This window comes from Hyperolius riggenbachi, chromosome 6 (genome assembly GCF_040937935.1).
Source record: "Hyperolius riggenbachi isolate aHypRig1 chromosome 6, aHypRig1.pri, whole genome shotgun sequence".
NCBI lineage: Eukaryota > Metazoa > Chordata > Amphibia > Anura > Hyperoliidae > Hyperolius > Hyperolius riggenbachi.
Window position 1 is genome coordinate 33,978,921 of NC_090651.1, and position 23,806 is coordinate 34,002,726.

General features: G+C 47.3%; 1 protein-coding gene across 1 annotated transcript in view; it reads left to right on the plus strand.

The window, feature by feature from the left end:
- Nucleotides 1-23,806, plus strand: part of COL24A1 (collagen type XXIV alpha 1 chain) — a 505,872-nt gene that overhangs the window by 448,426 nt on the left and 33,640 nt on the right. Inside the window, exons 45-52 of the mRNA XM_068239109.1 lie at nt 5,357-5,410; nt 8,654-8,707; nt 9,636-9,743; nt 13,749-13,856; nt 13,963-14,070; nt 14,152-14,205; nt 15,702-15,764; nt 18,668-18,721. Coding sequence (XP_068095210.1) covers nt 5,357-5,410; nt 8,654-8,707; nt 9,636-9,743; nt 13,749-13,856; nt 13,963-14,070; nt 14,152-14,205; nt 15,702-15,764; nt 18,668-18,721 — 603 coding nt within the window. The remainder of the gene's footprint in view (nt 1-5,356; nt 5,411-8,653; nt 8,708-9,635; nt 9,744-13,748; nt 13,857-13,962; nt 14,071-14,151; nt 14,206-15,701; nt 15,765-18,667; nt 18,722-23,806) is intronic.

A 23,806-nucleotide genomic window follows, 5' to 3' on the forward strand; every position in this document is an offset into this window, starting at 1 on the left:
AGCTCAACAGATTGTGATCGGTTTCAGGCTGAAACCGTTTTACAATCTGTTTGCAGTAAAGGCTGCCATACGATCCCTCTCTGATCAGATTCGATCAGATGGGGATCTGTCAGCTGGTCGATCTAATGGCAAATTGACCAGTGTATGGCTACCTTTACAGTGAATAAAAAGAGAAAGGGAACACAGGCTAGTTCTAAGTAGGATTGGGACTGTACACAGTAGAATCTCTGTTATCTGGAACTCAACTAACCAGCAGTCTCAACCAACCAACACAGATCTCTGGCAGTACTTACAGTGGTGGAGGCCAACTTCTTAGGCTGTTTGTGGGCCCAACAGTGCTTGTATATTAACCACGAATGCCCAAAGGTTAATATACTTTTAATGACTGTATTTTAATACTTAAAGCGGACCCAAACCAAACATTTTTTTAATTAAAAATATTTAGTTGCACCACTCTGACAAAGATAAATAAACACTTCTTCAAGCCTAGGAGCATTTCAGTGCATGCTTTTCACCCTTCTCTTTTCATTACTAGGGTTATACAGGTGGCAGCCATTAGCAATTCCTCCTTTGCCGGACACCTTCTACTCCAGTTTGCCAGATTCTGTCCCGGCAATATGAAAGGAAGGGAGGGGTTCCTCCAATAAATGTAAAATATTTTATATTTGTCATTATGGAGCTGACAAAAGGCTGCTATATATTATTATAATTTAGAAAATAGATTTTATTTCTAAAATCTTGTATTTTTAATTTGGGTCCACTTTAAAGAGAAACTGTAACCAAGAATTTAACTTCCTCCCAGTCAGTAGCGGATACCCCCTTTCCCATGAGAAATCTATTCCTTTTCTCAAATGGATCATCAAAGGGCTCTGTATGGCTGATATTGTGATGAGACCCCTCCCACAGTGTGATGTCAGCACCTCACAGCTCTTGAGGTCCTGACATCACACTGTGGGACCCTTGTTGCATTGTGGGAAATAACAGCTGTTTCCAACTGCCAACAAAAAGCAAGCAGCATCTCCTTCCACTGACATCACCTGTCAGCAGTAAGAATATCACCATGTGATAAATGTCAGAATGTAAATCAGGGAGAGGAAAGATTTTACAATGGTCAAACACTGACTAAATAATTTATACATAATTATTGTAACGATTAAGCACTTTTTTATTACATTATTTTCACTGGAGTTCCTCTTTAACCTCCCTGGCGGTAAGCCCGAGCTGAGCTCGGGCTATGCCGCGCAGGGGGAGATCTCAGCCCCTGGTGGGGCGATTTCTGTGCTGTAAATTGCTGTGCGCGCAGCCAGCACTTTGGTAGCCGCGCGCACAGCTTGATCGCCGCCGCTCTGCGGCGATCGGCCGCACGCAGCGGCTGAAGAGGGCCCCCCCCCCGCCAGAGCCCTGCGCTGCCCAGACCAATGAGTTCCGGCAGCGCTATGGGCTGGATCGGAGACGTCTGACGTCAGGACGTCGGCTGACGTCCATGACGTCATTCTGATCGCCGCCATGGCGACAGGAGAAGCCAAACAGGGGAGCGCGTTATATACGCGTTCCCCTGTTTGCTATAGATGCCGGCGACGATCGGACTAGAGGGCCACATGCGCCCTCTAGTGTTGTTTCATGTAGCTACCACTCTGGTAGCTTTACATGAAACAAAACAAAAAAATTAAAAAAAAAAAGGATTTTTTTAATTAGGAAAAAAAAAATTAACCGCCAAGGAGGTTAATAGTTAATGGTATGTACGGTATATAGAGTGGGGTATAGTACTGTATTAGCTGGGCCTATTTTTAACATCGAGTCTCAAGCAACCAGAAAGCACACTTACCCGGCACCAGCCAATTCCAGTCAGTGAGACTCTACTGTGTACACGTTTATCTCATCATGTTACATGTTAGAAGGATCCAAGAAACATATCTGTGTGGCCAAAATAATGTATTATGCCCTTACGTCACATGAGGTCATGCCCCGTAACACATTGTTACTTATAATGAAAAGCAGATATGACTGTTGCCCATGTGTACAGAAACAAGCCAAGCAATTAACAAGACCTACAGTATTTGTTACACATTGTTCCTGCTTTAACCATTAGGCCGGTTTCACATTCGAAACCAGCGTTTTGGTTTCAGTATGATCGCATGTGTAATGAAAAAATACGCTTCTGTGCAACCCCAACGCGAACACGAAACAGTTTAAAATATCTGCAGCGTCATTAACTTACATGTTGTTACATGGTGTTTGCTGATAACGTGCTGTTGCTTTTGGGTCTAAAGCGAAGCTTCAGGTGGATCGCACCGTAGCAGGTATTCAAGGTCCCATAGGTTTTTTATTGCTTTAGCATCCCCCTGTGGTAAAAACAGGTAAAGCAACGCAATGAAAACGTCTGTGTGAAAGGGGCCTTAACCACTTAACCTGCTGGGCGTTCAGATTATAAAAAAAAATCAGGCGAAAAAAACCCTCCCATGGCCGCATGGCTGCGGGAGGGTTTTTTCTGCCCGATTTTTTTTTTTATATCATGTAGCTAGCCTAGCGCTTCTCCCCTTGCTGCTCTTTCCCTCCCACCGCCGGCGATCACGCCCATAAGGAAAACCCGTTCTGAACGGGATTTCCTTTAGGGCTTCCCCGTTGCCATGGCGACGAACGGAGTGACGTCATCGACGTCGTGACGTCACAGGGACTCCCGATCCACCCCAAAGCGCAGCCTGGTGGCGATTGGCCAGGCTGCGCGTGGGGTCTGCGGGGGGTGGCCCTCTTTCGCGTCGGGTAGCGGCGGATCGGCAAGCCTGCGTGTTTTAAAAAATTATTCAAATCGGCCCAGCGGGGCCTGAGCGGTGCCCTCTAGCATCTCTGGATGAGCTTAGCTCGTCCAGAACGCTAGGGAGGTTAACGACCGCCTAACGCCGATAGGCGGCTGCTGGTCGTTAGTGGTTTTACATGTAAACGTTCGATGTCAGTTCACGGAGGGTGTCTCCGTGAACAGCCTGCGAGCCTCCGATCCCGGCTCGCAGGGTAAATGTAAACACGCAGGGAAGAAATCACCGCTGTTTACATCATACGGCGCTGCTGCGCAGCAGCGCCGTAAAGGAGATCGGCTATCCACTGCCTCTGATCGGGGATCGCTGGCATCTGATAGGCTGAAGCCTGTCAGAGGCGGCGCAGGACGGATCTCCGTCCTGTGCCGCCCACAGCGAAAGGGAGAGGGAGGGAAGGAGAGGGAAGGAGGAAATCGCTGCGGAGCGGGGCTTTGAGGAGCCCCCCTGCTTGTCACACATAGCCGGCGGCGATCAGACCCCCCCAGCAGGACATCCCCCTAGTGGGAAAAAAGGGGGAAGTCTGGTCGCCCTGGCTCTATCCTGATCTGTGCTGCGGGCTGGAGAGCCCACGCAGCACAGATCTAAGAAAACAAGCCCGGTCCTTAAGTGGTTAAAGTTTCCCTATTAGGACACACATCTACCTGATATCAAACTACAATATATACCTTTACTCCGTCTTTCAAACCTCACGGCAATTCATTTGAACTTCCCACCAAGCATTCCTGTTGGTCCAAATGAATGGACCAATTAGAAAGCTCGGTGGGAGATTCAATTTCATGCCAGGGGTTTATTTGAATATCCCATCAACCGTGTCCATTGGCATGGGCGGAACACTTGCCCCTGCGACCCCCGCAATTGTAGAGGGGCCCTGGGTCTTTGAGGGCCCCTCCTCCTCACATCTGCATGAAAAGTATGCAGTACATTTACCTGCTTTCAGAGCCGTAACTCTCCGAGCATCACAGCAGCAGCACTCTCTGCTGCTATTGGCTGAGCTCCCGATCACATGACTCACATCGGTCATGTGATAGGGAACTGGTGAATGGCTGCAGAGAGATTGCTGCTGCTGTGATGCACAGAGGAGACCTGCAGCACTGGAACAGGCAGCTCCTCCTCCCTGCATCACAGCACACTCTGCCTGCCTGGTCTCTGGGGGGAGGGGGGGGGCTATAGACCTAGGGGGCCGCATGCAAATCTTTTTTTGCAGGAGGGCCCCATACATGGTAGTTACTCCCCTGCCCATTGGTCCAAAGATTTGATGGGGTTCACTTATCCTCTTTTTAGGCATTTGGACTAAGCCACTGCCAATCACTAAGTGCTTTTGAAATAAAGAAAATCTTTAGAATCCCCCATGAGGAGATGGGCTGGTTCAAAACTTCTCAGCTCTGTCAGATTTCTACTACCTACTGTAATTGACAGCAACATAGGAGAAAAGTAATTTATAGCTCATTTTGTTCTGGGAGAAATGTACTTCTTAGTTTTAAGTTTTTTAGTTTTTTTCTTAGTGTTTTTACATGTATAATAAATTTTACAATTTTCGTGATAGAGGTCCTATAACCACTTACAGACCGCGGTATTAAACCCCCCTAGTGTGACCAGGCCATCTGTTACTAAAAGGGCCACTGCAGCTTTAAGGCCTAGCTGCAGGGCCGCACAACTCAGCACACAAGTGATTTCCCCCCCCCCCCCCCCCCCCCATTTCTCCCCACCAATAGAGCTTTCTGTTGGTGGACTCTGATCGCTCCCCCAGTGTTTATTTTATTTTTTACACCTTCTTCTTTTTTAAAAAAAAACTGTATTTTCTAATTATTTTTCCCTCCCTCCCCCAGTCAGCCTATCACCGCCGATCGTCACCGCCGATCGCTTCTGTGTCCTCCAGGGGGACAGCCGTGTCACAGCGCTGATCGCAGCACTGTAAAGTCCTATTAAGCGTCGGTTTTCCCGTTTAACAGTCTCCGAGTGGCGCTCGCCGCTGGGAGACTGAAGGCGAAGCGGAGATGTGCACGCATCAGCGTGCGCGATCCCCTGCTAGCCCCATAGAAGGCCGTTCACGCCAGTCGGCATGTAGTGATCCTGGGGCTGCCGCCGCAGTCGCGCCACTTGGCGTGGAGCGGTCGGCAAGACATTAAATAATGTACTTGGTTGTTTTGGCATGAAATTTAATTCAAGATCAATCGCATGTGCAAGCACGATGTGTTGTGTGCACACCCGCGAATGACCGTATTGACCGCATGCACACATGAATGAAGTAACGCCATACAACACAGTACATAAAATAAAGCCACGGCGTCTCTTGTGCACATTTGCGGGAGCAGGACGCCGATGGAAAACAATGTGAGTAGGACATCGGTATCCTATGATGAATGGTATAATATGGTGATTGATGAGTGGTACAGATATGATATGGTGATTGGTGAATGGCATGGTATGGTGATCGGTCTTTGATGTTTCCACGTATCTTGATTCCGGTTCCTTCCGGTGCTGTCACATACACAATCCATGCTGATCCTTGCCTACATAACAGTTCATCATGTTGATGTTTTCTGTAGGGCGAGACAGGTGTGATGGGTGACTCAGGACTGAAGGGAGAGCAGGGGCTTGTGGTAAGTAGGGATTTTCCATCCCGCATTCTATATTATTGTGGAAACCTCGTAACATGTTCTTATCTCAGTCATGCCGGTGCAGCAGAGAGACAGCTGATAACCTTCCAGGTTCACGCAAGTGCCAGCGAGATGTCTGAGGCCCAGAGAGATGATTTATAGCTTCTTCATTCATGTGCAGAAAGGAGGACATGAGAATGAAAGCAGCAATCATCACATTATCAGCCTGAACCACAGACGCCCTTTTACCAAACCTCTTTCCTGTGTGTCCGGGGATCAGAATTCAGAGCAGCCTGATCCCCGCCTGCTCTGTACAAAGTGCATCATCAGGCCAAATGTTTAGAGTGACGCCAACAAGAGAACCTGTCATACCTGTGTCTCTTTAAAGGGAACCAGAGACGAAGCACCCTCATGTATTTTACCATATATATCAGTAAGAACATTAGAGAAAACACTTACCATGCTCTCTGTTTCATCCTCACTGCTAAAAGTGTCTGTTATCAGCTGTGATAAGAATCCCGGACTGAGCATTCAGTCTGGCTTTGCTGGGAATGAATATAGCTGAGTCATTATAGCAGAGCCACAAGGGAGCAGGCTTGGGCTTGAAAAGACACCAGAGAAGACAGACTCAGCTATAATCTTTCTGTAGCAAAGCTAGACTGAGTGCTCAGTCGGGGATTCTTATCAGAGGTAATAACAGTCAGATTAAACAGAGAACAATGAAACAAAGAGCAGATTAGGTGTTTACTGTCATGTTCCCACTGATTTGTAATGTAAAATACAAGAGGGTGCTTCATCTCTGGTTCTCTTTAAGGGCTATACACACTACCTGATTTTCCCGTCGACTTTTTTGAGCGACGAGCAGTCATTTTGGTGATCCCGCAACATGGGCACAGTCGCAAGGTCATGCAAACAATGATTAGCCACGTGCGTCAATAACGATGTCACAGTGGATCGGACCTTTTAAGATCCCCTATTACTCCGTGCAAACTTCCGTGATCGCTTGATTTGCTTGTTGTGTGCCGTCGTGTAACGTCGCGAGCAGGAAGAGAAGTCACAGAATGCCCGTCGTCAAGGGGACATCGCTGGATCCATCGGGTGGTGAATACTCAGCATTAGTTTGCAAAACAATCTGGGCCTAAAACCTAGCATCTTTTATAGGTGTAATATGTTGTCCCCTGATGAAGGCCTTGGATATGTCCTAATCTAATTGGGGTGACCTCATTCCTAACCCAGTATCACCACAGGGCTCCCTTAAAGGGAACCTTAACTGAGAGAGATATATGGAAGTTTCCTTTTGAACAATACCAGTTGCCTGGCAGTCCTTCAGATCTCTTGGCTGCAGCAGTGGCTGTATCACACACCTGAAACAAGCATGCAGCTAATCCAGTCTGACTTCAGTCAGAGCACCTGATCTGCATGCTTGTTGAGGGGCTGTGGCTGAAAGTATTAGAGACACAGGATCAGCAGGAGAGTCAGGCAACTGGTATTATATAAATCCATATCCTTCTCAGTTTAGGTTCCCTTTAAAGTGAACCGGAGGTGAGAGTGATATGGAGGCTGCCATATTTCCTGTATTTCCTTTTAAGCAATCACAGTTGCCTGGCTGTTCTGCTGACCATCTACTTCTAATACTTGTAGCCATAGCCCTTGAACAAGCATGCAGCAGATAAGATGTTTCTGGCAATATTGTCCAAACTGATTAGCTGCATGCTTGTTTCTGGTGTGATTCCGACACTACTGCAGGCCAATAGACCAGCAGGGCTGCCAGGTAACTTGTATTAGTTGAAAGGAAATAAATATGGAAGCCTCCATATCACTCTCACTTTGGGTACACTTTAATAACCCAGTCAACAGGTTTCTTTATTATCCAGTATTGTAATAACCTCCATATTCTATCTACCAAGTCTACTCCAGAACCTCGAGGCAAGAGTTGCATGTCCCAAACCATAGGCAGAACCTTTCTGTAAGAAACTATATGTTGGTTGCTATTGGCAACAACACTACACCTTTATTCAGGCACCAGCAACTCATTAACAAGAGCTGCAAACACGACTCTCATCACAGCAACAGCATTGGAGATAGAACTTCTCAGGCGTCCCCGGAGTTCAGGAGTTTATTCAGTCAACAGATAAGACAGTACAGTTCTTTAGATCCTAGCAAAGCAGATTCTTCTGTAGTAAGTCCGTTGCATTACAGCTTCTTGATTCCATTCCTGGTGAATGGTAATCAGGTTATCTTCTGTCTATACTACGTTACATCTATACTACATAGCCCCGGAGGCCTCTCTACTATATACAGCATACAGTTATATAAGATGACAAGACATAAATAAGAGTAAAAAGTTGAAAGCCAGCAAAGAGAGAGAGTGTCTCTCCATAAGCCGGCTGCTGGTTTAATACTGACCAGAGAAGAGTTAAATGTGACATCATCTGAACCATCCCCCCCAAGCCTACAATTGGCTCAGACCCCTCGTGGTGTCATGACACACACCTAATTAATTAATATTCCGGTTGATTTCTAACCTAGTTACAAGGAATGCAATGTTTGGTAAATTTTGGCTATGTTTACCTCTCTGTCGTCTAACGGTCGGGGCAGCTTAGACCTTTGGCCTTCCACCAGGAACATGTTCCTGGTAACTGACCGCATCATCTCTTCTACGAGAAACTCTGATTAAAGTAGACGCTGCGAATCAAGATTTCAACTAACTCAGTTCAAGTAACTGAGGCCTACACATATAATACTTAAATTATAACACTTCCCAGAACATACTGCCAGGTTTGTACGGGAGAGAGAGGCTTGTGAAGATGAGTGGCAGGAAAGAGCCCTAGTGTGGGAGTGTTGCCATTGCCAAACATCCTTCAAGCCAAGCCTGTCTAGTCACCTTCCAAACTCTGCACCGTCCTTGCCGGATGTCCGGATTTGCATTGACCACCAGGTTAAAGTACCCCATAAGAAGCCAGTAATTAATGCTGGAAAGATATAGTCACTTTCTGCTGAATAGGTAGGAAAATATTCCCAGAGAGTTACAAAGTCATCAATAAAAACTCTAGAGGTTCTAATCCTCTTCCAGGCTGTCCAAAGCTAAATGATTTTTTCCCCTTGGAGTTGAGCTTGAATATCTCTGAATTCTCATCTTATGACTTGGATATTAGTACTTGCCATCAATCTGCTGTAATGCAATTCTGAGAATGTAGAAGACTGATAAAGCAAGAAGTGCTGACTTTACAAACGTTTCCATTTCAGGGTGCAAAGGGGAAGAAAGGGATGAGAGGACCACCTGGCAAGCCCGGATTTCCCGTGAGTAGCTTCAGTGTCCTACAGAAAGGGGTAGCCAAGCTTTGTATTCCCTGCCGGTGGCGGGATCATTTATCATGAGTCGTGACACCACCAGGCTGCACAGAACGCAGCCACGGGATCTGATATTAACCACAGATGTTCTCTGATTCCTTCTCTCACTATAGTATTCAACCCAATTATTATGGACAGATTTCTTTCACTTTATATGGAGGTGAACAAAAGTTGATAAACTTTGGAAGCAGAGTACTTCCATGTTTGGCCTTCCATATCTTCTAGGCGGCCCCAACATGCAAGGGCAGATTTATAGTTTATAGCGCCCCTAGGCAAACTTGTTGATCCCCTTCCATGTGCAGCAGTGTCCCCCATTCCATGTGCAGCCCCCTTATCCATATGTAATGTCCATGAACAGCAGCTCCTCTCCTTCATGTGCAGCTCTTTTGGGCAGCAGCATCCCTCTTCCATGTGTTGTTCCCCGTTTGCAGTCTCCATCACCATCTGCAGCGACCCCTCTCCATGTCCAGCTTCCCCTCTTCCATGTCTAGCTGCCCGTTTGGGCTGCAGCCTTGCAAGGCCCAGGCCTTTGTAGCGTTCCCAGAAATCTGGCCCTTGGAAGAGTGGCCAGTTTGAGCAAAAGACGAGGTCTGCTCAATCCAGATGATAACCCGCATCAGAGGAGCACATGAAGGTTGCTTACAACCTGAGCGATGTCAAATGTTCTGCCGATACTCACCAACACCAACATCCACCTGAGCTCTGACAAATGTGCTGCGATACTCACCAACAACACCAACATCCACCTGAGCTCTGACAAATGTGCTGCCGATACTCGCAAGCATCACCGACTGCTCACACAATACACAGCCTTGTCTAGAAGTTTATGATAGCCAAAGTCCACTCTCATCAGTGAAATCATATATTTGTGTCTTAGGGAAAGCCAGGTCCCGTGGGGACAAGAGGTGCAAACGGCTATCCTGGATCTGACTCTGTGACTGGACTCCCTGGAAAACCTGGATTACCTGGAAAACCTGGCTTGCATGTGAGTATTCCTGCACTGTGATCACCGACCGACTGTGACCAAAGTAACATTTTTAGCAATCAGTGGAGTCTGTAGTCTATAATAACGTCTATATATTCTGACTCCACACCACAGGACTCGAGCTGGGCATAGAGTATATAGGTCTGGTAAACTATTGATGCCTAAGCAACCTAGGCAGGTGCTTGAGGCCTAGTGGGTGTCAAGAGGTCCACCTGTCACCTTTTTTGACCTCTCTTCATTTCAGCTTACCAAAAAGACCACATGAGAGCCCCAAATCTACTACCTTGCCTAGGGCTCTATTACATCTTAATCCATCTTTGCACCTCACCTGAGTCCCCAATTTAATATTAGACCAAACTTATAGGATACCATCATCTTAAGGCTTACCGCACCTCCTGTGGCCCAGCTTCTGTCTCTGTTGGGCCGTTATCCTCTCCATGCTTAGAATCCTGGTCAGTGTGGTCGGGGCCGTCTGACCCAGACATACTACACTGCACATGCGTTCCCATTGCCAACAGTCAGCTGCTGCCAGATGACTGACGCGTGTGCAAAACTCACATTAAAAATAGAAATTACGCATGGAAAACCACGGCCGTTTTGCGTGGATCCAAGTGTGATTCCTCCCTCAAAGTAATGGCTGATTGGTGTAAGTAGACCCGGATTTACATCACAGGAGCCTATAGGCACAGATGTCCTGGTACCCCCACCGAAGTGTGTTGGCTGGCCTGGTCACTTCTCCCTTACTTCCCTTGCTTGTCATAGGTAGCTACAGGTCCCCCTTATTATTAGGTAGCCAGATATACTCTCAGTATTAAAGGGAAACTTAAGTCACCTTAAAAAAAAGAGATTCACTTACCTGGGGCTTCTACCAGCCCCCTGCAGCTATCCGTTGCCCAAGCCGGTCCGCAACAATCCTCCGTTCCCCAAGTCAGCAGGCCACTGCGCCTGCGCGGCCCTGGTCACACGTATCCTTCTTTGCGTTCCACTCTGCAATAGTAGGGGAGCACGAAGAAGGATACGCGTTGCCAGGGTTGCGCAGGCGCAGTGGCCTGCCGACTCCAAGTCGGTGACAACAAAATTAGGTGGCGGTGGGGGAACGGAGGATTGTTGTGGACCGGTGCAGGCAATGGACGGCTGCAGAGGGCTAGTAAAAGCCCCAGGTAAATGAATCTTATTTTTTAAGGTGACTTAAGTTTCCCTTTAAGTAGCTAGAGATGTTCCCAACTGAAGGGAGATCTGGTCAGTGGAATGCCGAGACCTGATTGAATAACCTCTCATTTACACTCAGCTTGGGACTCTGCATTGGGAAGGAGGGAGGGAGACACTATGGGAGGGAAGGGGGCTGTCTTTCCCTCAACAGGTGCCTGTAGGCACAAGCCTACTCAGCCTTCTGGTAAATCTGTCCCTGGGTGTAAGCTCACCAGTGATCTTGTGTCTGGAAGAATCTCAGTAAATCAGGACATAAGGGTTTATTTTATTTCTATTGAAACCCTCTGCAGGGTTTCATGTGGTTACTTCAGATGGGAATAATACCGCAGCTTTCGCCTGTCATTGGCCCACAGATTGCTATTTTTTTATTCAAATTTCCTTCAAGGAAATGAAGTAGCAAATATCCCTCTTAATTTTCCATCTAATATTTAATCCAAGTTCTGTAACACGACTACTTAAAATATACATTCCCCAAATGAAACCCTTGAACTGGATATACATAAAACGTGCTTTTAATTAAGCGCGGCGCATAGATTTTAATGTCACAGATCTTATTTTCTCCGAGAAGAAAGTTCACTTTTCCAGCGTTAGACGATATAAAATAAAAGTCCAACACTTCTTTAATGTCGGCCAGGAAACGCGGTGCTCGTTTGATCTCGCCATAAAAGTATACCAATGGGGGAGGGGGGGGGGGGGGTGGAGATAAAAGTATACCATTGGGGGGGAGGGGAGCGTTTTTCCTTCTTCCTGTCTGATTCATTGTTGGTTGCAATGCGAACCTCACAACTTGTGCAAATCAGTTCCAAATATGGGGCTTTTTGAAAATCAAAAGGCAAACCTGAGATTTATTAGCAGCCATGCCAGAACATCTGTACGAGAGATGCCGCTGGACCGCGTTCATGCTTCAGACTATTTATATTTCCGCAAATTTTCAAGAATTGTTTGATTCCACTTCATCGCTTGAATTACTGCAGCTGAGTGGATTTAACCCATTAGTAGCTTCAATTCGGTTATCTCGATAAGTGCACCGCTTTTGACCTCAGCAGAACTGGTTGTGCTGTAAATTCTTGGAATGCTTTGCTCTCTCTCTGCTAGCAGAAAATATAGAAACTGAAAGCAGAAGTCCTCTGTTATTGTCTCACACTTCCCCCTTAGTGACTAGTGGCCATAAATTACAGCAGTACTAATTATTAGCAGGGAAATGTAACATATTAAGAAATAAAAAACAGTGCTACCGATAAATTGGCCTGGAGCACTTGCAAGCCTCTAAATACATTTGTTGCTAAAGGGTTAAAGGATATGCATAGCTTTATAATATTTCCTTGTAAAAGGCTTTATAAGCAGCTCCTACTGATCCAAGAATCAGTGGTGTACCAATAGGGGGGGGGGGGGGGGGGTTTGAAGGGCCCACTGCTGTAGGGATGTTGTAGAGCAGCGGGGGCGTACTTCACACCTGGCAGGACAGGTCATCACTCTTCTCTTCAGTGTAGCCATGTGCCGAGCAGCCTATATCCTTTTGGCTCCAAAAGGATTAACCGCATGGCAACCTAGGCAAGTGCCTGGTGCCTAGTGTGTGTCAAGGGGCCCCCACTGATACTTTCTCTGCCCCGTCTGTCACCTCTAATTGCCAAAAAGGACCATCACGCTGAGCCAAAGCTTGCCTAAGGCCCTAATCATTCTAATAGATCATTGGTGTCACATGCATGGCTGGATTTGCCATAAGGCACTGTAGGCACATGCCTACAGGCGCCTGATTATGGAAAGGCGGCTCACTCCCCTCCTCAAGTGCCTTCCTCCTGCCTTACCTATGCAAGGTCCTAAGGAGTGTAAATGAGAGGTCACTGACCTGGATCTCGGCATTCCACTGACCAGATCTCCCTTTAGTCGGGGGCACCTCTAGTTACCTAATACTTGGGGGCACCTCTAGCTACCTATGACGAGCAAGTGAACTAAGGGAGACGTGACAGCTGGGCCAGCCAGTATACTTGTAGGTTCCCGGAGAGCGAAGTCTAGGGTGCCAGGACATCTGTGCCTATAGGCTCCTGTGATGTAAATTCAGGCCTGGTCACATGCCAGGCAGAACAGTAAAAAAGATCACACAACCTCAGGGAAGCAGGTACTGAACTAATTGTATACCATAACCATACATCCATGAAGAAAGTCCACACGCTAGGAGTCAGGGACTGTGTATTAATGTTCCTTCACTATCATCATTGGGCTAAATGGTCAGGTGGTGTGATATTGTGTGAAAGAACATTAAAGGACTCCTGAAGTGAGAGAGATATGGAGGCTGCCATAATTATTTCCATAGGGATGATGAATGACAAATCTGAAACAATTAGCAATTCACATAGGTTTGTACATTGCACGTTTTATTTTTGTGGAGGAAGTATATTGAAAGTACTTTGCTGGCTGCATCCAGTAGCTCCTCGCTGCTAAGAAGGTGGGAGTTTCTTTCCAGAACAAAGCAGATCACCTGACCCAGCCCACCTCCTCCAGCTGCTAACAGAGATTAAACTGCTAACAGAACTCAGCCCTCAGCCAGCTATGGATTTCCAAAACAGGCTGAAACTGATATTACTACTCTCCTTTCCAAGCCTGGAATCTGCCCTCTCTTTGTGGAGTACAGACTGCCTAAAAACCTCCCATCTTGTGTTAGTCATTTTCCACACCTGGAGTAATCTTTTGACCGACAGCAAACCTGGACCCTCCCATATAACACCAGTTCTGCAAAGACTGGAATACATCTCGTCGAGTGTTTATTGTACTTTTAATGTCTCTATTGAATTTATCTAGGGTGAAAAGGGCAGCCCAGGGCTTCCTGGATTGGCTGGATTGCCTGGTCGATCAGGGGTGAAAGGATCTCCTGGCGTTCAAGGCAGTTCTGGGGCGCCAGGTCCTAAGGTACTACTACATGTACATTGTGCTTTGGTATAGTTTTTATTACAGCTGTACTGTCCTGTTCCTGTGATTGCAGTTACACTTTATTATTTCCCTTTTACCTTCGTAGGGTGAATATGGACTCCGTGGCCATCCAGGGAAGTCGGGTTCGAGGGGTCTCACTGGAGCTCAGGGCGATCAGGGACAGAAAGGCGAATCTGGCCTGAAGGGTTTTCTTGTAAGCTTGTCTAATATTTTTCTCCTTTACATTATGAATAACCTCATAATTACAAGATCTTAATAAACTATGGCTTTATAGGGAGATGGTGGGGATCAAGGTCTGATGGGTTTCCAAGGATTTCCGGGCCCTAGGGTAAGATCTAATTTTCTTGTTTTACTTGGCTTCATTTCCTCTGCTGTTATGATGAAGTATTTTTTGGCTACAGTTGACTTTCCGTAAGGATGAACTGATATTTATTATTTGTTGTTCATGTTATGAATGTGGTGACCATTGAACTTCCAACTGAGGGGAGGGTACTCTTACGGTATGAGGTCTAAGTCACCATGGCCTTAATTCACTAACCGGCGCTAAGTGTTAGCGCCGGTGTGAAAAGCCACTTTGTGCCCCCTAATTAGGTTTGCGCGCACTAACAGTTGCGCAAAGCTACTTCGCGCACAACCCCACTCAGCATCGCGGGTAATAGTACGCGGTGTTTAAGCGGCAGCAGCTGCGATGCTATTGTTGCACCGCGCACTATTTCCCGCACTGGGCGCACATTGAACGGGACTTTATTCATTGTTTGGGTGCAAACCACCTAACGCCCAGGTTTGCGCCAATTACCTGTTAGGGCTCACTAACAGGCTTAGCGCCGGTTGGTGAATCAAGGCCCATGGGTCTACACCAGAGCGTCCCACAAGGGGCTATGGATTTTGCTGCCTAGTGTCCACCAGGTCACACAAGATGAGAGATACCCCAACATTGGTACAGAAAACGGGTGACACACTACAGTCTGGACGAGACTCAGACAACGTTCGGTAGCAAGCGTTGTATAGCAGGAGTCAAGAAGCATAGTCGAGAACAGGCTGGGATCTGGGCCGGCAGATAAGATTCGTAGTCAGGGTCACAACCCAAGCGGGTCACGGCAGATTACTTGCAAAGGCCAAGAAACAGGCTAAGGTCAGGGCAGGTGGCAAATGGATAGTCCAGGAAACAGGCCAGTGGTAAAACCGAAAGATCAAATCGATGATAGTCCACGAGCTGGGTCAAAAACAGGCAAAAACCAGGTAAACGGTCAATCTAACCACAAGGGGTCAGAACCATCAGGATGGTCTATAGGGCTTTATAGGCCAAGTGTGCCATCCTGGTGCATAATGCTACAAGCTGCACATGCGCAACACATTCCTGGACAAGGAAGTAAAGCTTCGATCAGCGATGCGCATGTGTGCAGATCCGCCAGAATGAGGCCTGGTGAAGAAAGTATGGCAGTTCATAGAGATGGGATCATAAAGATTATAAATTACAAAGCTAGATTTACACTAGTGCCGCAAAGCATTGAGGGGAAAAAATGAATACTATGTCAGTGTTACTGTAACTGCAGTGCTAGTGAGGTGTCAGCTTTGCATGGAAATTCCCCATAGAAGAAATTACTGTTGCCCAAAACAATACCCCCAAAAAAGACGTTGCATGCAGCATCCACCACACACATAGCTAACTGGCCACCAAGTACCAACGATTGTGTGATCACTGCTATTAGTGAGGCTATTTACTACTAGGGTTTTACAGCAATCAGACAGTTGTTCTTGTCCTGTGTATACAGTAATTGGGCACATGCTTACTTTTTATAAATCTAATAAAGCCTATATTTCCAGGGCCCTTCTGGTGACATCGGTCCTGTTGGCATCATCGGTCCTAAAGGTCCGCCAGGTCAAGCTGTAAGTGGTTTGTGTCGTCTACCTTTTCATAGAACCCTAAATAATTTTGTTGTGATAATAAGCTTGTAGAAGACGCCCGATGGGAGATAAAAATTCTTAAAGCAGTTTAAAAACCGGTTCTGGACCACGGTAAGTAGAACCTATGCCGCATCTATGCGGCGTAGGTTCCATGCCGCAGCTTACAGTGGTCCCGAGCCGATTGCTGCTCCTGAAGGAAGTAAACTCGGCTGTCATGTGACAGCCTTCCTCCTATTGGTCAGGAACTGCTTTCATTGGCTCCTGATCACTGTGAGCCAATCACAGTGATCGGGAAGGGAAGAAAAGGAAACATAAAGTCTCCGGACTTCAATGCAACTAGAGGTTTCCGTCCCGAAGTAGTTAATAAAGGAGAAGGCAAGTGATTCTTGATTTTCGATGGCCACACACCACCACTTTCCACACTATACAAGGCGTTTCCCTTTCCCTGGTCTGTCTGTACGTAACAACAAATAACATTATTTTACTACACATAGGACCCAATCAATTCATTTTTTCTCCTATGAGATAATTCTTAATCTTCTATTTTATATAACTTTTCAGCAATCTGAAAAGTTGAAAAAGTACCAAAAAGTAGGTGAAAAAGATCTGCCAAAATTATTCGGAGTATTTTCTTGCTTGCTGAGGGCAAGTCCCGACTTGCCTGATCGTTACAGACACTAAACGGATGTCAGACATGGTATACATTGCATGCTATCTACTCTATGATATGTCTGATGCAACTGACACAACAGAGCAACTGTCAACAAGGGGGCTTCTGCCAAGAACGCTGACAGTGGATCAAGCATAGCTCCCAACTGTCCCTCTTTCGGAGGGACAGCCCCTCTTTGGGAGCCCTTTCCCTCTGTCCCCCTCAATAGTCCCTCTTTCGGGACTTTGTCCCTCTTTTCATGTAAATATATATATTTCTATACTAAAAATGTGTTTGATTGACTCTAAACTTTATTCCCATCCTTTAAATTGATATATCACTAATTTTAAAATGTTAATATGAAGGAAAATGAATCAGGATAGAAAGGACCAGTTTGGTTTGAATTATAAAACAACATATTTTACTTATGAAATCTTTATGGTATGCCTGACTAGGGGCATGGCGGGGGTGTGACCAGGGGCATGGCTTAAGTGTCCCTTTTTCTCATCTTAAAAAGTTGGGAGGTATGTCACCATCCACAGCATGTGCCTTTCTCAGTGTGAACCCAGCCTGATTATCTATGCTAACCATGCTTAAAGAGAACCTGAAGTGAAAGACATATGGAGGCTGCCATGTTTATTTCCTTTTAAACAATACCATTTGCCTGGCAGTCCTGCTGGTCTGTCTGGCTGCAGTAGTGCCTGAATCATGAATATAAGTAGTGTTTGGCTTCTTCAAAGCCAACCTTCCTCCTTTTTATTTCACTGCTGTACTATAGAAAGTAGGTAACAGTAGAGATGGTCAAATAATTCTGTCTCGCATGAAAATTGTATGAAAACTGTATGCAGCTTCAAACATGGCATCAACAAGAAGTTAATGTGATTGGTACAATTTCACGCACCATACAATCTGCAAACAAGCAGGGATTATTTGCACACTTCTATACCATAGGTTTTTCCCCCTTCAAAAGCTCTTCCCATTCATTCGGTAATAATTTTATCGCTACTTATCACACTGAAGTGATCTATATATTATTTTTTTGCGGGACAAATTAGGCTTTCTTTGGGCAGTACTTTTTGCTAAGAATTATATTATTTTATATCATTTTACAGGGAAGAAGAAGAAGAAAAAATGAAAAAATTCACATTTTCTTTCAGGCATTGTAGTTTCAAAATAAATGTGCTATTGTAGATAAAAACAGATACTTTTTTTTTTGCCCATTTGTCAACATTTAAATTGTGTCACTAGTACAATGTATGGTGATAATATTTTATTTTGGGGTAGGGGTGGAAGTAGTTAAAAAAATGAAAGCGTGTTTAATTTTTCTATGGGAAAGTGTATAGTGGTGTATTTGGATGTAGTTTTACTTTTTGGCCACAAGATGGTGCTATACTAACTCTGTGTTATAAAAATAGAAAACAGAACCAAGTGTTTACATGTGTTTACAGGTGTTTATATAGAGGGACTTAGATAAGCGTGGCAGAAGTACAGAAGTGGTTAATGACCATCTCTAAGTAACAGATATGAAAATAAAGGCAGGGCATTTTAAGAGCTATTGCTATAGCTACATGGAGGCCCATCTCCTTTAACCTCCTTGGCGGTAACCCCGTGTGTGACACGGGGTAAGCCGCCGGAGGGTGCCGCTCAGGCCCTGCTGGGCCGATTTACTTCATTTTTTTTTTGCTGGACGCAGCTAGCACTTTGCTAGCTGCGCCAGCACCCCGATCGCCGCCGCCGCGCGCCCGATCGCCGCTATCCGGTGCGGCGCGCGGCCCCCCCCCCCCCAGACCCCGAGCGCTGCCTGGCCAATCAGTGCCAGGCAGCGCCGAGGGGTGGATCGGGTCTCCCAATGACGTCCCGACGTCGGTGACGTCATTCCGCCCCGTCGCCATGGCGACGGGGGAAGCCCTCCAGGAAATCCCGTTCTTTGAACGGGATTTCCTGATCGCCTATCGCCGGAGGCGATCGGCGGGGCTGGGGGGATGCCGCTGAGCAGCGGCTATCATGTAGTGAGCCCTCGGCTCGCTACATGATTTTAAAAAAAAATAATTAAAAAAAAACTGCTGCGCTGCCCCCTGGCGGTATTTTTCATACCGCCAAGGGGGTTAATAGTTTGAAACCTTTCAGTGTTTTTTTTAAACCACCAAGTAGAGCGCAACAGAATGAAACTTTCATTTGTAATATTTCATATCTAACAAACAGCATGTGTGTAATAAACACTCCTCTTTCTGTACAGGGATATAGCGGTCCAGTAGGCCCCAGTGGATTTATAGGACCTCCGGGCGCTCTGGTAAGTACTGCAGTTCATGCATGACATCACCATCATCAATATTATCCTGTATTTGTAAAGTGCCAACATTATTACTCATCACTGTGCAATACATTAAGGTGGCAGTCATCAGGCGACTTGGCTGATCTGCCATTCGATTCGATTATTATAATTGAATCATATGAAAATCGGTGCCGTCAAAAGCACGCCTGATCGACGATGCAACCAATTTCAAGCCGAAATAGGTTATATGTATTGATCGTACATGCTGCAAGATGTCGGTCCGACATCCGGAGGTAATGGCGAGCAATATTGGGACACGCGATGAATGCAATGAAGCCCCCGGTGCTGCCCCTCCCCGTGTAAAATGTGCCCCGTGCGTGAATACTTACCTAGTAGTGTCCGCCACTGACTACGGGCTCTGTCCTTCGTCTACATGCTTGTGCCCCATGTTGTTGCCGGCGTATACACATACACATGAGTGACATCACACACGCGCCCACGTTACGGCGGCAACCACTGTGCTTGCGTGTATGAGGATGGAGCCAAGAGCCAGCGACGGACACTGATAGGTAAGGTATTCACGCACGGGGCACGGTGGAGCACATTTTACACTAGGGGGACGGCGCTGAGGACGGTCAGGTGGCAGATGCTGCATCACAAGGCCGAGAGATTTCATGCTGAAATCAATCGGGAATCGGCCTGCGGTGTATGGGCAGGCAACAGATCTCTCTTCCGATCAGATTGTTGATGTGAAACCAATAGTCTCTAAAGCTATGGTCAACAGGGGCAGAGGACACCGGCCCATCAAGACTCATACATACGACCAACAAAGTGTGCAGCCAACTCCACAACATGACCGACAGCATGACCAAGTGATTGCACGACTTGTACTTTCCATGCACCAACCAACTGATTGACCAACTCATATACATACTGCGCACACTGGACTGTACAACAAGTCATTCAGATGACGTTGTACACACGTGGCCAACTGCACGATACCAGCCCTACAGTCGTGTGAGGTTATCCACCGGTTGGATCGCTCCTCTAGTTGTATGCAATGCGTGCACAGGCCCAACTATCGTCCAACAGAATAGTTGCACGCGTGTACGAGCCTTTAGAGTCCAAAGGTACCCATGCATAGTAACTTGATGTTGCCAAAAGATTGATCCCTCTCAGATCAGAATCAGAGCAGAGTTGATCATTTTGGGTTGATGTAAGTTTTATTCTAACGTCATGCAAATATGGGGACCTTGGAGTTGGACCAATTAATTAGTCCAGTTCCAAGCTGCCTACATTTGCATCAACTGAATTAGAGTATGTAGACTAACACTTTGTTTCTCGTTCACGAGAGACTGAAGTGGCAAATTCCGGGGAACGTGTTTTATTTCTGGCGATGCATAAACATCTCACGCTGCGGAATGCAGGAAATTTTTAACAAAATGTTATTGTGATAAAGTAACATAGCAAAGAGTAGAACACTCATCTGTATATACAAACCATGAAATATTTACCCTTTCCCCAATAAATAATGTGGAATATTTCGGTAGCTGTGAACGGAGTGTTCCAATCTGGCACAATACCTCATGCAAAGTGCTGTCTAGACATCATTTATCCCAACCGGATCACTCTCGCTGTCCTCTAGTTTCCAGAATATTTTCATATTCAGACACAGCAGATCTTGTCCGCCTGTTCTAGACAATCATCATATGCCTGGATATTGCCTGGGCGGAGTGGCTGCCCTGTCACATGGTGCAGAACAGGAGCAGAGTGGGACAGAGCTCACCCAGCTTGTTGATCTCAGAGCAGAGTTGCCAAAGCTGAGTGCTACTGGTAAAGGCCGGTTCACACAGGCTTCTTCGCGGCAAAAGCGGTATTTAAAGGAACCCTGAGTAGACAACCAAAATGGAAATCTGAACTTACCTGGGGCTTCTTCCAGCCCCCCGTAGCCCGTGAGGTCCCTCGGCGACCTCTGGATCCACTTCGGGGTCCCGCTGGTGTACAACTTTGCCCAAAGTTGTGCACAACTGTGCATGTGCTCAATCACAGTGATGGGCACATGATTGAGCCGGGCTTATGACTTCGGCCGAAGTTGCACACCTAACGGAGCTGCGGACGGGACCCCAGAGGACGCCCAGGGCCCTCATGGGATTTGAGGGGCTGGAGGAAGCCCCAGATAAGTTAATTTCCATTTTGGTCATTTGCTCAGTTCAAAGGAAACCTAAAGTGTAACGTAGGTGCCCAGTTTACCTTACCTAGGGCTTCTACTAGCCCCACCTCCCCCACCCTTAGGCCTTCTGTTCCCTCCCTCTCATGCTGGTCTGATCCGTTCACCAGCTGTCACCTCCGAAAGTTGCAGGCGTGGCTGCATTGCTTTCTCGAACGCATGCCCTTGGCCGGGAGCATTCTGTACTGTGTATGCACTGAATGCTCCCGGCCAGGGGACCACGATCGAGGAAGCACGGTAGCCTGTGAGTGGCTCAGTTGGCCAGCTTTCTGAGGGGCATAGCTGCTGAACGGATCAGCCCAGGATGACAGCAGAGGACCTGAAGGACAACAGAGGGCTGGAAGAAGCCCCAAGTCAGCTATAGTGGGCATCGGTTACAATGAAGGTTCCCTTTTAGGTATCAACTGCGCATCCATTCAGTCACCATTAGAGTTGGGACGAACCTCCGATTTTAGGTTCGCGAACCGGGTTCACGAACTTCCGCGGAAGGTTCGGTTCGCGTTAAAGTTCGCGAACCGCAATAGACTTCAATGGGGATGCGAACTTTGAAAAAAAAAAATTATGCTGGCCACAAAAGTGATGGAAAAGATGTTTCAAGGGGTCTAACACCTGGAGGGGGGCATGGCGGAGTGGGATACACGCCAAAAGTCCCCGGGAAAAATCTGGATTTGACGCAAAGCAGCGTTTTAAGGGCAGAAATCACATTGAATGCTAAATGACAGGCCTAAAGTGCTTTAAAACATCTTGCATGTGTATACATCAATCAGGTAGTGTAATTAAGGTACTGCTTCACACTGACACACCAAACTCTTCGTGTAACGCACCGCAAACAGCTGTTTGTGTAGTGACGGCCGTGCTGGACTGGTGCGCACCATGGCGAGAGTGCAGGTTTTGGTGGCTTTACAGCCCATATGGTCGCCTGGCTGATGTAGCTGAATGACAGAACAGTGACTGTCCAGCTGATCAAATTTGGTCTGACCACAATGAAGCAACGACCTTATTATCTTTTGTGTGCCCCCCGAGACACTCATCTAGGCGCCGGTCATTGCTTCATTGTGATACACAAGCCCCTTCACCACGGCAAGGTAATGATCACGAAGGGGAATGGGCGCATGTACATGCCTTTTCTTTTGTTGTTGCAGCTGCCCGCAGTGCAGCCAGAAAAATTAGGCAGTCATGTACACGCACCAGAAAAATTATTACAGCGGCCTAAAAAATTCAGCAATCCGCCTGGAGTCCCGGACCCTGTTGGTGGTGGCGGAGAAGGTAGTCAAGCGGCCTGCAGGCAGACATGCTGTGTGGAGGGACTGGGAGCGACTTAGTCTTCTTGGGGCAGGCCAGGCAGCCAGTCACACGGCGTGCAGGCAGAGATGCTGTGTGTGCGGGGACTGACTTAGTCTTGGGGCGAGCAGCAGCCCTCCGGGATCCATGCCTCATTCATTTTGATAAAGGTGAGGTACTTAACACTTTTTGTGACTTAGGCGACTTCTCTTCTCAGTGACAATGCCTCCAGCTGCGCTGAAGGTCCTTTCTGACAGGACGCTTGCGGCAGGGCAGGAGAGAAGTTGGATGGCAAATTGGGACAGCTCTGGCCACAGGTCAAGCCTGCGCACCCAGTAGTTCAAGGGTTCCTCATCGCTGTTCACAGCAGTGTCTACATCCACACTTAAGGCCAGGTAGTCGGCTACCTGCCGTTCCAGGCGTTGGTGGAGGGTGGATCCAGAAGGGCTACGGCGAGGCGTTGGACTAAAGAACGTCCGCAGGTCCGACATCACCATGAGATCGCTGGAGCGTTCTGTCTTTGACTGCGTGGACACGGGAGGAGGATTAGTGGCAGTGGTACCTTGCTGGCGTTGTGCTGTCACATCACCCTTAAAGGCATTGTAAAGCATAGTTGACAGCTGGTTCTGCATGTGCTGCATCCTTTCCACCTTCAGGTGAGTTGGTAACAGGTCCGCCACTTTGTGCCTGTACCGAGGGTCTAGTAGTGTGGCCACCCAGTACAGCTCATTCCCCTTGAGGTTTTTTATACGGGGGTCCCTCAACAGGCAGGACAGCATAAAAGACGACATCTGCACAAAGTCGGATCCAGTACCCTCCATCTCCTCTTGCTCTTCCTCAGTGACGTCACGTAAGTCAACCTCCTCCCCCCAGCCGCGAACAATACCACGGGAAGCTTGAGCAGCACAAGCCCCCGGCGACGCCTGCTGCGGGTGTTCTCCTGCCGCCGTCCCCTCCTCCTCCTCCTCCCCCAAAGAAACACCTTGCTCATCATCCTCTGAGTCTGACTCGTCTTCTGCACACGACTTCTCTTCTTCCTCCTCCTCCCCCCTCTGTGCTGCCGCAGGTGTTGAGGAAACAGCTGGGTCTGATGAAAATTGGTCCCATGCCTGTTCCTGCCGTAACGGTTCCTGGTCACGCTCATTCGCAGCTTCATCCGCCACTCTACGCACAGCACGCTCCAAGAAGTAAGCGTAGGGAATTAAGTCGCTGATGGTGCCCTCACTGCGGCTCACCAGGTTGGTCACCTCCTCAAACGGCCGCATGAGCCTGCATGCATTTTTCATCAGTGTCCAGTTGTCGGGCCAGAACATCCCCATCTTCCCAGACTGTTTCATTCTACTGTAGTTGTAGAGGTAGTGGGTGACGGCTTTCTTCTGTTCTAGCAGGCGGGAGAACATGAGCAGGGTCGAATTCCAGCGAGTCGGGCTATCGCAAATGAGGCGTCTCACCGGCATGTTGTTTTTCCGCTGAATTTCCGCAAAGCGTGCCATGGCTGTGTAAGACCGCCTCAAATGCCCACAGACCTTCCTGGCCTGCTTCAGGACATCCGCTAAGCCAGGGTACTTTGCCACAAATCTTTGAACAACTAGATT